Here is a 13,975-nt window from a genome sequence, read left to right on the forward strand (position 1 = left end):
CCCTCCCGTTTCCGAGTATACTAACTATTGTCCTTAAAAATGAGCAGCATCCTTACTGTATAAACCCCCTTTGTATTACCTGGGCGTGTCCGCCGACTTTTCTTTGACTCACTTTTATTCAAAGGATTATGCAGCTGAGCTGAGTTGATGTCTCAAAAAGCTCTCCAGTTTCACAGCTTGTACCTCTCAACTATAAACTGCACACTTTAAAACCATTTAACTTTTAAAAGATTTGACTATAAATTAAATAACTCTCGCCGATTGATCGGTGGGAGTTATTTAACCTGATTAAATCGAATTTGATGATACACGTATATAAAGATTTTAAAGATATATAAAGGATTTAAAGTAAGTCTAGCTTTTATTAATGCATCTTTCTTGTAACAAAAGTCTTAGTTACAAGACTTTAATAATAACAATATTTCTATGGTTGAGGAATAAGGACCATGTTGGCTAGGTTGATAGGCTGTTGCTATTGTTTTTACTTCGATCTTTTCCATAGTTATTATACGTCGGGTCACCAGTTTACAACAGTAACACATAGAATTCTCCGACCATTTGCATTATTGATTATTTCGCTTTCCAGCGTACGAATATTGTCATAGGAGAATAATACCTTTCCACATCGAATCGTTACTAATTCGAATCTTTTGTAAGATTGAAGGATTCAGTAAACGAAGAGGAACAAAGGAAAACGGTGCTGTACTTTTATACACTAAGGCCAGGGATGTCAAGTTGTTCTCATATCGCGATCGGCTGGGGTCTGCTTCAACTTAGTTCTCTTTTCAACGAAAATAATTCGAATTTTACCAAAGTCAACCATATCCCATTTTTGTTATTAAATAATCCTGGATATACAAAGAACTCTTAATTATCATCTTTGATGACAGTCTTGAACTTGAACCACTAGAATAGTCTGATATTTTATTCTTTTCGACGTCTTTTGTGTTCAACCCATGTTGCAACCAAGGTTCACTCGAATAATCATGCCATCGCTACTGCATTCAGACATCTCAAAAATCTGCGTTCTACATTGTTGGTACATTTCTAAATTGCAATAAAAGAGCACAGCTCATTTTCATAACTTCTGCAGAAGTTAGCTTTGTTCGGCACTTAAATATCTGATCTACTTCAGAGATCTTGGGAGTAATTATTCGGTTAATTCTGGATGATTAGGTCGGTTGAACATTTTAATTGTCGGGAGAATACTTGTATCCGGCAAGTACTCGGGAACCGCTGACACTAATGTCTCTGAACGTAATTCTTGATACACCAAAGAGTGGTTACTGATGGTTTTACTTCAGGCAGCTTTGGGAGCTTTCACCGTTTAGCTGAATCTAACCATCGAAAGTTAAAGTCACGCCCCTCATCTTTATCTCCGCTCATATTTATCTCCGCTCATCTTTATTTCCGCTCATCTTTATCTCTCCCTCATCTTTATCTCCCCCTCATCTTTAGCCCCCTCATCTTTAGCTCCCTCATCTTTATCTCCCTCATCATTTCTGTTTACTTGTGCCTGCTCTTACCAGTCTGAGCATTTCCCGAGCCTAAACATTCTTTGTCGCTATTGTTTTTATTCAAGTTCATTTTAGTGTAATTCTGTACATTGATGAAAGCTTCAAATCAACCATCCGAACAAATGGCTAATCTAAACTTTTGTAACAAATGGCTAATCTCACTTATGTGGATAGATATGAACAAAGTTCTCTGACAGCCAGATTCAAACAATGTGGTGCTTAATCGCGCAGGCTAATTTACAGGTACGGTGCTAGCTACCCCATAGTAATAGACTCCACAGTCCAGCAGTGTAACAACAATTGACTATCTCGCACTCGCTTCATACGGCATTAATAAAGCTATATTTATTTTATTTATAAAGGTGCGTTGATTAATTCTCTGTGTCGAAGATGTTGAGAAATAGTCTAGACTTTCCGTGTGAGGTCTTTTATATATGTGGCAAGACAAGAAACTTATTTTATTTGTTCGTGTTTGTGGAGCTATCTGCACTTGCGACCAATGGTTCAGTATAATGCTCCAGTGGGTATTTGACAGATCCGTGCGATTAATGTAATTCACATTGGGTAATAGTATGCATCACCTCTACAGTCCGGGCACCCCGTTTTGATGTCTTGTTTATCTGTGATCATAAAGTTTCCGACGCGGACTAATATTTTGAAATAATATAAACTCTTTACCACAGTTTATATCTCTTTACTCTTAAAATCTTTAAATGATATCTACGATTAACTCAGAGTAAAACACATCCCAAATTGGTCCCGTTTAGATTCTTCTAAAATTAGTCAACGTTCTTCACGATCTGTTTCAAATACCACAAATATCACAACCTCAATACAATAAGTGCCCTCTTAGCAGGCTGCATGAGTTTATATACTGTATGCCTTAATCTCACGGTACGGGTACAGCAAGCATGGTTAGCCTCAACTTAATGGCACTGTTTCTTTGCCTCGCTTGGGTGATCTTCATATCTAAAACTATCCGTAGTTTATCTGTGTGGACCTAAAATTATGCGAGATTCATTTGCATGGCGTCCCCTAGACGTTCAAATCTTTGCGAACTAAGATTTATGCTAAACGCCTGTGATACTTTGTTACAATAATCCAAGAAAATCTAGGCCTAGCAAGACGGGAGGATGTTCCAAACGTTGCTGTGACTACGGTCTCTTCACGAGTAATTTGCTAGACATAACAATGGCAAGGGTGTCTAATTCGCGGAGAGGAGTTGCTGTGAGTAAGGGATTAGGGCACCCTGGGGCTGCATGTCCTCTCACACTTACTTGCTTCTCTAAACTCACTCAGGCTAAACGGGCGAGCAAACTATTTGATTCTCTCTTGACTCACTCTACTTCAAGCGCGCGGCAATGGCAAACCATGTAAATATATACCGAGGTGTTCACCTCATCTTCACCTCTCTTTTCGTCTGCCCAATTTTTTGTGGCGTCGACTGCGATATACGCGGTACTCCTTTGAATGTTACGACCTCAAAGAAATCGAAGGATACCTGCAGTGCAGTAAATTTGATGATTTATCATCCAGATGTTCCTGGAACGCAACTGCGGCCTTTCCAATGTTTTGATTGGTCGTGAATTGGCTTTATATTTGATCGCCGCCGTTATATTTAATCAGTGTAAGTTGTATATTTAGACGCTGTGCATTAAGAGAGGTGGGACACTGGACACAGTCCCTGGAGGAGGCCGCACCGCTCAGAACACTTTGCAGCGAGTCTATTTAATTGTTTAGATTATTACACTGTAACGATGTAAGATTTTGTAAGTTCTAGCGAACAACTCTACTTGGCTTGTTTTTTCATTTTAAGGTGACCCTTTGGGTTTCCAAAAAGTAGCTGTTGAGTTTACTGGTTCACACAGTGGTTACGTGATCTCTGATCATTGACAGAATCATCAGCTTTATTGTTCGTTTAACAAATTAGACATTCCACTGTCACACAATATTGTGTAACTTTTCTATTATAGTAGCACTGCCGACTGCTACAGTAGCCGTCGGCATCAGCCGCGTGTCCTATAATCCGATCACCAATTAAAACAAATTGAGCAACAACAAAGTTTAGGTTTTTATGTTTTACGGTAAATATGAATGGACAAAAATAAGAATAAAAAGCAAATGTTTGACATGTTTCACGTGGACAGCTTGGTTGTGTTACTATTACTTCTGTCATATTATTCAGCATGTCTTGCTGTACAGTTTTATGAGCAATCTATACCGTGTAACGATTTCAATCGTCTGAGACAAATGTCCAATATTTTAGATATACCTGTTCATCAAACTACTTTAGATTTTATCTTATAGCTCTGAGTAAATGTTGGCAGTATTTACCCTACATAGATATTCCTGATCAGTGATCAAGCCTACTTATTTAAGTTATGCACATTAAATGCGAAATATAAAATTTCTACGGCTGCAATTGGTTTTGTTAAGATTAATTTGTGGTCAGGAGCTGTTATCTAATATTATATTTGATAAACCACTACCCGATTTATAATTTTCCTCCTAATAGAATTGTGTGGAATTTACGAATAGCTGAAAGTATTTATCCTTATTTAAACGATATCTCAGTTTTATAGATAGCACACCAAAAAGGAAAATAGTCCCGGGTTAATTTGCTGTATCAGGCGAATAAAAATTTTTAGGAATTCCATCGAATGAGGAACCGTTTTATAATTGGTGATAGACCAGGTTAGAATATCCCAAATCTTAATTGATGTGTAAATAAGTGTAACATTCCATGATCTAGACTAAAAGGTGTAGTGTGTACACTCAACAAAACCATAGTCTGTCCGACATGTCGCATTATAAACGCAAGGAAGTAGGGCCTAAACCCGATAATAATGAGACCCCCTCACACTTGGATGTTGCGACCAATTATTTCGTTAATTGAGTCGGTCCAATCACCAATGACGGCTGATTAGCTGTCTGATTGGTCAGGTAAGGTGCGGGTTAGAGACCTGCGTTAACGTGACTTGAACCCTGAGTTGGGTCACGTGAGCAGGGTGTCACGTGACGTCTCTTTTTCCGGTCCTACAGACACACAACTAGGCTGGACCTCTCAGACACACACAACCGGGCTACCCTTTCAGACATGCTGGCACTTTGACATCCTGATAAAGTCCGCATAAAGGTTCACTGTGTTGTTGCTTCTCGGAGTCGTTTGACCTTCTGTCGGCACATATTTCTGCAGTTCGCCAGAACCCAAATGTTCCAAATGACATTAGAGACTGTTCAGGGGTTCATGCTGTAATGTTTCTCGTATTTCTATTGTCGGCTTGTTTTTGATCTGCCTGTTTCCATTACATCCACAAATAGAGTTCAAGTTAGTGGTGGGCGGTGGCCATGACTCCCACTGCTAAAGTGAGCCCTAGCAAACACCTTGTTTAGTTCTCTGATAGTGATCTCTTCTTCCTCCTCCCCGAATCGTCATCTCTACGCTAATTAATGAATAATTACCCGCTCTATATTGTTGCTGTAATTGGGGCAGCAGGAGCACAGGGGAATTTCGACTATTTAATTCAACAGTCGGCCCAGTTAAATGCGCATATGTTTGCTCTTAATGCTGACAAAGATAAATTACTCGCCTTAAAAAGAGACCGCGCTTCTTTTATCTACACCTCACCGTTAATCGCACCTTGGATCCCTGAGTACAGGAGCGTTCACCTCCCGCTGTCTCGTTATTGCAAGTTAATGGGGTCATTGGCAGCACCGTCACGGACCTGTAGGCGTATTCTAAATCTACAGATTTGCACAGATTTTTGATCGGTTTGTGAGGAGCGTTTGCGACTTCGGGCAGCAAAATGAGTGTTAAGGTTTGATCGCTTTTAGCTATACTAGGCAATGTGTCTCCACAGGAATTATTAGATATTTGTAACTACCCATCATATTATCGTTTCATAACCCAGTCTCAACCTGTTAGTGCTCAAATCATCGGTCGGATTAGATTCTTTGTAAACTGGGTGCCGCTGTGAGTATAAAGAGGATCGATATTGTTCATTTTTACCTGCACGTTTTTCATGTGATGATAGGTAGGGGTTGTCGTGTCTATGAAACTTATTGCAACCAAATTGTTACTAAAATAACTTTACCCTCGATTTGTAATGCTCATCGTTTCACTACTTAGTCAACCCTGATTCTTCGAATTCACTTTGGCTTCAAGTAGCATCTCTTGTGAAAGGTAGGGAATCAGTTGTTTTCCTTATAGTTATACTCCGTTACAACTTAGATCGACTAAGTTCATTTTTACCGCTACACATTTCATAAAATTCAATTTATTTTGTGTTAGAAAATTAAAAGTGGGTTATCGCCAGTTTAAAACTATGTTATGATTACTAATAACCATTTCTTGCGAAGCTGTTTGGCATATTTTACACCATTATCAGACATCGCCGGCGATGATGCCAATACGACCCCACTATACGTGTTACGATAATCTGACTCTAAATCAGATTAATACCAAATATGCTTTTTTGATGGATAAACTATCGCATTACTGTCACATAATTTTTGTCTCCAAGGTGTCTCCTTCTCGTCCCCCAACTTCACGTCCCTTATTATTCCCCACACTCAGATGTGTTTTTACATGATGGCCCGGAGGGGGTTCTACCTCTCACAAACAATGTACTATCTCTTGTTACTTTGACCGGGCGCGGCGTCACGGTTCTGTAGTTTGACAACCTTTATGCCGAATGACTCTCTCTGTTATAGGTACAGTGTACTATTTAAATGCATTTATTATAATATCCTGGGGTGCACCAAATACGCAAGCTGCTGGAGGTATGCTACCTTTTTTAATTAGAGTCGTGAATATGCATGGGTGGTTTTGCTTCGTGCGTGTCACAGTTAGTTTTGGGGACCGCTCACATCAGCGGAGCAAAGGTTGTGATAAAAAGGGCAGTCTATCTGCCGTTCTGACCCGTTTCAAGGTCAGGTGACCGGTAGTATCGGTTTGTGATTGGTTAAGGGGAACAGGTGTGTTGGCTGATTGGTGGAGTGTTGCAGACACTTCACCACACTGATAGTACCGCCGTCCCCCCCATTATATGTGATATATTGAGGTTTCTAACAACTAGTTTTCTGTTTGAGATCTGGCTATGCCGCCTCCTGTCGCCCACCGACTCAAGCCTTTGTCAAGAGTAGCTTTGATCTTTAGGTACAATACAGAGTGTAATATAGCACATCCCACCTAATTATACACTTTTAATGCCCATGTGACTCATGGCGGTCGCCCACTCAAAGGGGCGGTTTTTATCAAATGACTGCGTTTGACCAATCTCGTCCCTGTATTGCTGTCCATGTGTCTGATTTAAACCAATCCGACAGCCACCTAACCGTAACATATCCGCCACTAATCCCGCTGAAACTGCCCATGTGTCGGAAGGGCCCAATCACTGGCCTGGAAATGGTTTCACGTGGTCGGGGCCCGGTGTCAAGTGACACAGCTAGTCCGGTCATGTGACTTAGGCCAGCCACTCACGCGCTGGTCACATGACGGGGTGGTCGGCAAAATATCATAGAGAAAGTTATTACGGGGTAATTAACGGCAGGACTTTGTTACTAGTAGTTTACCGACACCAGACTCACTCTCTTCCGCGTAGCCTTTGACTCGAGCCCAGCTCTCTTTGATTGTACGTCTCGGTGATCACGTGATCCGGCTGGCCGGACTTCATTGGCCAGGACACTCCAGTCACAGCTTGTAATTGGGGGAGATTAGGATTTGTATTGTCTCGAGCTCTCTCCCTCCTCTTTTTCTCTCGGGTTATTCAGTGTGCTTGAGCGGTTTTCACTTTGGTCCTGCTCCACTGGGCTCAACCCACTCGCACATTTGCTTTTCGTTTTAATTTGTGTTGTTGTGGCTCGAAAATACTGCGTCGCATTATCTTTAATACCCCTTCGGTGCCTTTAAATTATCATATATCTGTATAAATGCAACCTCTCAAAATGGTTTCCTTGAATGGATACCCGATTATTTTGCATTTCCTACGTTAAAGCTTGTCGCATTAAAATCCTATTTAACAGCAATTTATCGTCGTTCACTCCATTTTACGCTTAAACCGTTTTTATGAATCTCACGACCAGTATTACATAGCTATACGATGAATTAATAGCGAACACTTTGTCGTTTATATTATCCGTTTGTTAACTAAAAATAACTTTAACTTCATCATATCAAAACATCGTCAGTTTCTCGTTCATTATCGCCGTAAAATCCAATTTTTAACACACGAGAATTGTTAGAAATCAGTCAAGTTCAACCGATTTTCGGCAATGCGCATTGCGACAAAGGCTTATTATCCAAAGTCCACGCTTTTAAATTCATCCTCAACATATGCAGTTATTTATCTACCCCGGTGCATTTAAGTGTTCGAGAGAGATAGTTTCATGATTTCTTGTTCTCCTGCTTTGAGCAGAAATTGCTGTCTCCAGCGTCCTTGTCCACGATTTGCGGCGATCGTTTTGCCCAAATGGAAAAGGATGTGTCACGGGCGACTGGACGCGGTACGCACCAGCCTGTGACACGGTATTAAACCGTGTCGAGATATCATCGTCTTACACATGTTTAATGCTAATTTAATCTCAAACCGTCAAATTTGTCGGCAAATTTCAAAGCAAGTCGGCCTATACGAAACGTCCAGACGCATAATTTGACACTGCTCACGGATAATTTCAAGATGTTTAGCGCTTACTGGATTGTGACATCTAATTCTGAAACTTCATACTTCTTTCGTTACGTGCCAAGCTTTGAGAGCAACGTTCGTGAACTTTTGAACTTTTAAACTCATCCCATTTTCAACGTCTGTCTTTGCAACGTTCATAATTCTCCTAGTCAACAAGTAAACGGTTTAACCAAGTGTTGCTGCGAAAATCCCTTCGTTTGTTTTCACGTAAAAGGTCGGTAGTGGACGTGCGACTAAATCACTGCTCGTCGTCTTACCATCCAAAACTGTTCTTTAACAGCTAAACCGCTGAGCGACCCTTCAAGCAGGATACGTGTCATAAAGTGACAAGAGGATTACTTTATAAATTTCGTGGTTCAAGCGTAGTTTAATTAAGTTCTACGGTAGAACATCGCGCTAGGTCGTCTCAGTTCTCTCCCCATCCTCTCTCTCTCTAGCGCTCTCTAGCTCTCTCTCCACGTCAAGGATTCACGACTCTGGAGACATTACAACAGCTTTCAGTCCGCCAATCAAACGGGAAATTGAGAGTATTTACTATTTGTAATGGGCGTTGGGGTATTCAAAACGTTGGGTATTTACTTATAATTAGGGTAAAATAATGTACTTAAAATTCTGAAATTTATCGGGGCAGCGTAAATAGTGGGCCGCCTTTCAACTTATAATTGCTCGCTGGCTATCCTCTGAACTATTTGGATCACAGGTTGAGCCAAATTTGATTTCAAAATAAAAGCAATTCAAACATTTTCGACTTGATTGTGAGCAGAGTTTTCCTCAATTCGGAACGAATTTTCTATTAAAAAAACGTACATCAAGCCGAAGATAAACTTTAAAAACTAATGTCAAGTCTGGTTTTTTAGTTATGATGAAATTCAAAATGCAATTTGAATTTCAGTGGGTATAACATACTTCTTACAACCAAAATATTATTGTAAAGCTTGACACTGGGTGATGCTGCGCGCACCATTTCTTATAGTCGAATCCTTTTACAGTCTGCTTCCAAATTCAGTTAATTTATACGATTGCTTCGAGAGAATGTGCATATTGACAACTAGAATATTTTTCAATTTCTTTTCCTCCAAATTCGTCGTAATATTCTGTCTTTAACGACTGCATCGTTCCGAAATCGAAATAATCCCACTTAAAATTTTGATTTACGCCCTGCAGATTCAATTTAAAGTGTGTTTATGATACTTTACAATACCATAAATTGCCTGGATCGGCGATATCAAAACCTCCCAGATCAATTTAATAGTGTAATGGTGTAGCATCTCCTTGATTAGAAGTAGTGTAATCGCACCATCCCTGATGCACATCAGAGGGCCACATTAGGTAACGCATCCGGGATTTCGTAACTTTCACTGCAACAGGCTTCGCTTTTAAAAGTAAAGTTGTTTGTAAGTTGCTGTGCACCTTGCACGTTGCGGGCACTGTTCTTATGCTTTCCGAGTTTGTTGCTCACTGTTCTTTCTCGCTCTCTCTTTCTGAAACTCGTCAAATCCTGTGATCTCTGAGGTCTCTGTGTTTAGTGCAGCTTTCATTTCTTAACAATGTTTTCTTACGAATATTTTTTGTTTGTTCCAATTTTTTGTTCATGTTTTTCCAATTCAGATTTGAGTATTAAAATGTTGAAGATTATTATCACCTAATTTTAAACAGCTTTGGATAGAACATTTACGTAGGAACTCCAGAACGTTCATATTATCTTTCGTATCACTTAGGATATTTTATGTCGCCGCTTTTAGAATCGATATAATGGATAAAGGTTAACCAAACTCTATCTGGCTAAAAGCACCTGCTGGCTATTTAAATTTTAGTAGCAACATAAATTCAATATCAATAATGTTCTATGAAACGGCCAAAATGCCATCACCGAACTGCTGTAAAACTTTGTAATTTTTTTAATTTCTAGTACGAGTAGAAGTTGCGCTAAGAATTACAACTAAGCTCACAGACCTTTGATGATAACGAATAGTTATGTTTTTACATGTCCCGCTGATCGTTATTCCTTCATCCACATCTTATAGTTTTGCCGGTAAAATTATGTTTTTTTGAACAATAATTTCAAGTGCAACACCGGATTTTGGTGCGGTCAGGTGGTCACAAAACAGGCAAGCTTTTAACGCTTCTTGTTTGCTTCCTACCCTCGGAATAATAAGTGCTGCATTATAGAACATCAACAGGTTACTGAGAAACTTAACTTTTAGCTTTGTTCTTTCTTAATTAAATTTATCTCGTTGGTCACAGTAATTTGCTGATATGCCTCAATCGCTGACTCGGTATTTTGTCAAAATTGAGCTTGCTGTCAGTCTTTCCTGTCCTTACGTCGTTTTTCTAGCCTTCCAAACGTCCTTTGATCGTCGTCGTCTTTAGAGACATTTGCCGAGTCATTAGATTTGGAAATTGTCAAAGGTAATGCCTTCAATGGTTTTATTACGATAAACTTAGCTCCTAAAAGCCAAATCGCGCGTTCGGGGGATGGTCATAAAACGCATTTTTATTACTTGATGTTACTTTGTTACTAATTAATGTAACGCTCCGGTTATTTGCTTTGCTTAGACTTGTCTATTGCTTGTGAATAAGCTGGACTTTTACCGGGATTTATTTAATTTAAAAGTGCAGAATATGTCGTAATAACATCGTATATTTGTCATTATGCCTTCTTTAACAGTTGTTTAAACGTCAGTATAAGTATGATAAACTTTATTTAAAATGAAAGCAGAAAAGTTGTTTTATCTGTTGACTACGCTTTCCGTTTGAATAAACCCGATTGGTATCCATTCCTCAATCAAACCGTTCTCAGATCAATGGCAACAACACAGCATTTAGTGGAGCTGCTCAGCAAGCAGACCGCTAAACCTGACACAAAACTCACTGGAGATCTCGTCAAATACTTTGTGGATGTCTTTGGAAGTGCTAAGAACTTCGCTGACAGAACTACTTGTTTGGGACCAGTCGGTTTGGGTTCCATGATCAAAGAAGAAAACGTGGATAGGTCGTTCATCGACCGATCTACTTCCTCTCCTGAATCAAGAACCAGTCCTCCATCTGCCCCAAGGCTCAGCCCACACGGAGGACTTAGCCCCCCTGAAAAGCAAATCACGCCTACTATACCTAGAAACAGCCCTCCTATCTCCCCCGGTTCCATCTCCCCTCAGCAATCTCACCACGGAACTAAACAGGTGTTTGAAGAGCCGAGCATGGAATGTGTGAAGTATGTTATGGGAAAACGAGGTGGGTGTCAGATTGTCTGGCAGGGACATCGCTACACTAGGGACAGAACGCGCAACGATCAGACCTACTGGGCCTGTGTTTTGAAGCGACCCCCCTACCGGTGCAAAGGCAGAATCTCAACCAAGCGATCATTCGTGACCTCCTGCACGGCTCATAACCATACACACCAAACCTCAAAGTCACAGACGGCTCGTTTGATCCATCAGTTAAAGCAGAAGGTCCAGGATTCGTATACTGAAGCTGAGGCCCCAGATATTGTACTGAGCTGCCTCCAGGAGTTTAAGTTCAACGAATCTTCCCTAAACGAAGAGCTGCCCTCCTTTGACACCTTAGTCAAGATGTGTAAGAGGATTGTGAAGAACAGAAAGAAGAATGAAGAGGATCTATCCGTCTCAATGAATGAAAACTACACCCAAAGACTTTTAAACAAGCTTCCTACCGGACACTTCGATTTCTTGCTTAATGGCAACAAATCCCTACCAATGGACTTTGAAGGCAGTGACAAAAGAAACTCTATATCAGAAGTCACTCCGCCTTCTATGTCGATGGCGAGCTTATCTCAAGCAACGAACCAAACTCCTATGGATACAACAGATTCCCTGTCACTAAGGCACAGTCTAGCTAACTCAGGTCTTGGTCTGAGAAGTCCTCTTCTCTCCAACAACCACCACCTGAACTCCACTCTACCCACACCTCCCTGTCTCCTCAACGGACTATTCCCCAACAGCCTCCCAACCTCTAACTTCACCATGGTCCCCCTCTCCTCATTCCTCCCCCCTACCCTGTCATCAGTAGCACGAACCCCTTCCGCGTTCACCAGCACTTCAAGTTCCCTGCCCACTGCGGTGAGCAGCTCCTGCAACACTACTCCCGCTATCAACCTTAAGATATCATCCGCTGTCACCCTGTCAGACCCAGCTGTCGATGTCATTTCCGTTGAAGCGCGGAGCGGCGAAGTTACCATGAATACTTTGCCGTCACATGAAGCACTGCTTAAGAGGGGAGTGTCCTCTATCACGGAGATTAGATCCTATCTCGACGAAGTAGAGCAACTTTATCGGGTAAGATTACGAGTTGGATAATCTATTTTTTATATTATATTAATCCCGCCAAGTAATACTCCCCGCCACAGTTCGTTTAAGTTTACCGTTTAAAGTCAATGAACAATTTTACTGAATTTAACAGTTTTACTCATTATGTTCTCCCGATTATTCCACTGTACCGCAATACTCGGTTGAACAACCTTGACCTCACTAGGCACGTTGTGATTATTTATTTTAAAGCCTCTGTCCAGTTCAAAAAATTGGAATTAGATAACTAAATGGTTAGTTATGTTCAGACCGTCTGTAATCCTGTAATCTTTGAAGAGCGGGGAGAGCAGCGGGGTCGGTCTCTATACAACATACCCGGCTAATTAACTCCGTGGGCTAAAACTTGGATATTGCCCTCCACTCGGTGGGAGGCTACGGGCAGCTCATACCGGCTAACTAATCTTGGAGGAAATTAAATGTTTTGGTGGTCGGAGTTCAGAGCTAAATTTCGCTCATTTGATTGCCGTCTCGACTGTGCATTAAGCGATACACGTGGCATTTAAGAAATGCTCTTCTGAACTGGGTGATGGCTGTCTAAGCAAAGCGGATAGAAATCTAGAAACATTCGCAAATTTCAAACGCGACTGAAATTATATACTGTCGAAATAACGCTATGAAGTGAATTCCTAAGCGATCATTCTGCCTTGATTAAAGATACATTCTCTCCCGTATTAGTGTTGAATTCTCACGGAAAACCATACTATAATAATACAACTACATAGACCAACAACTAAAACCTGACCTGCACAGCTCGACTTGTTTTCGTATTCGAGACATAGCCTGTCACATGTTTAGCATTGCTCGAGCTAGCTTTGACAAGTATCTACAACATAACCATCATTAACTAAACTGTGGTGATGCCGCACATGTAGGATGGGAGACGTGGCTGTTTAGGTTGTGCTGACCATTTGGTTTTCTGCTGAAATGTAGTTCTGAGACGTCCGAATTGAGCACCTTATTTGCCGATTTAAAATACCACTACCAATGAGAGAGAGTAATTACTTTCATTTTCGGTGAAATTTGATATTTCTCAGAATAGAGCCACACAGTGCCATGTGTATCGTAGAAGTTAACATACAGCCGAGCCAAGCTCAAAAATTGTTTTTGGTTTAGTCTCAATTTAAGATATGACAATCTTAACCTATTTATTTCTTTAAGGCTCGGGTATCAGAGATCAGAATTATCGAGGAGGACTTTAAAGCGTCAAGAGAGGACTCCAAGTCGAAGGACGATAGGATAAAATCCCTGCAACACGAGGTAAGAACTTAGTTCGGTTTAAGTTAAACTTCAAGTTAAAAGTTCAAGTTTAACTTCAGTAACAATCTTCTATAAAATTGTTATAATTCACCGTCTATACTTAGTCTTGGCAATAAACTTGGCTTTAAGTATTTATCTCATGACACTCCAGTGGCAGTGTTTCACTATGACACACTACAACCTTTTATTCTCTAGC

General features: G+C 40.5%; 1 protein-coding gene across 1 annotated transcript in view; it reads left to right on the forward strand.

Annotated features, from left to right (window-relative positions):
• The window catches only part of LOC134818482 (thyroid receptor-interacting protein 11-like), a 54,016-nt gene that overhangs the window by 36,914 nt on the left and 3,127 nt on the right, over positions 1-13,975 (forward strand). Inside the window, exon 25 of the mRNA XM_063828068.1 lies at positions 13,681-13,779. Coding sequence (XP_063684138.1) covers positions 13,681-13,779 — 99 coding nt within the window. The remainder of the gene's footprint in view (positions 1-13,680; positions 13,780-13,975) is intronic.

Source organism: Bolinopsis microptera, chromosome 7 (genome assembly GCF_026151205.1).
Source record: "Bolinopsis microptera isolate Bmic1 chromosome 7, MBARI_Bmic_1.0, whole genome shotgun sequence".
NCBI classification, from domain to species: Eukaryota; Metazoa; Ctenophora; class Tentaculata; order Lobata; family Bolinopsidae; genus Bolinopsis; species Bolinopsis microptera.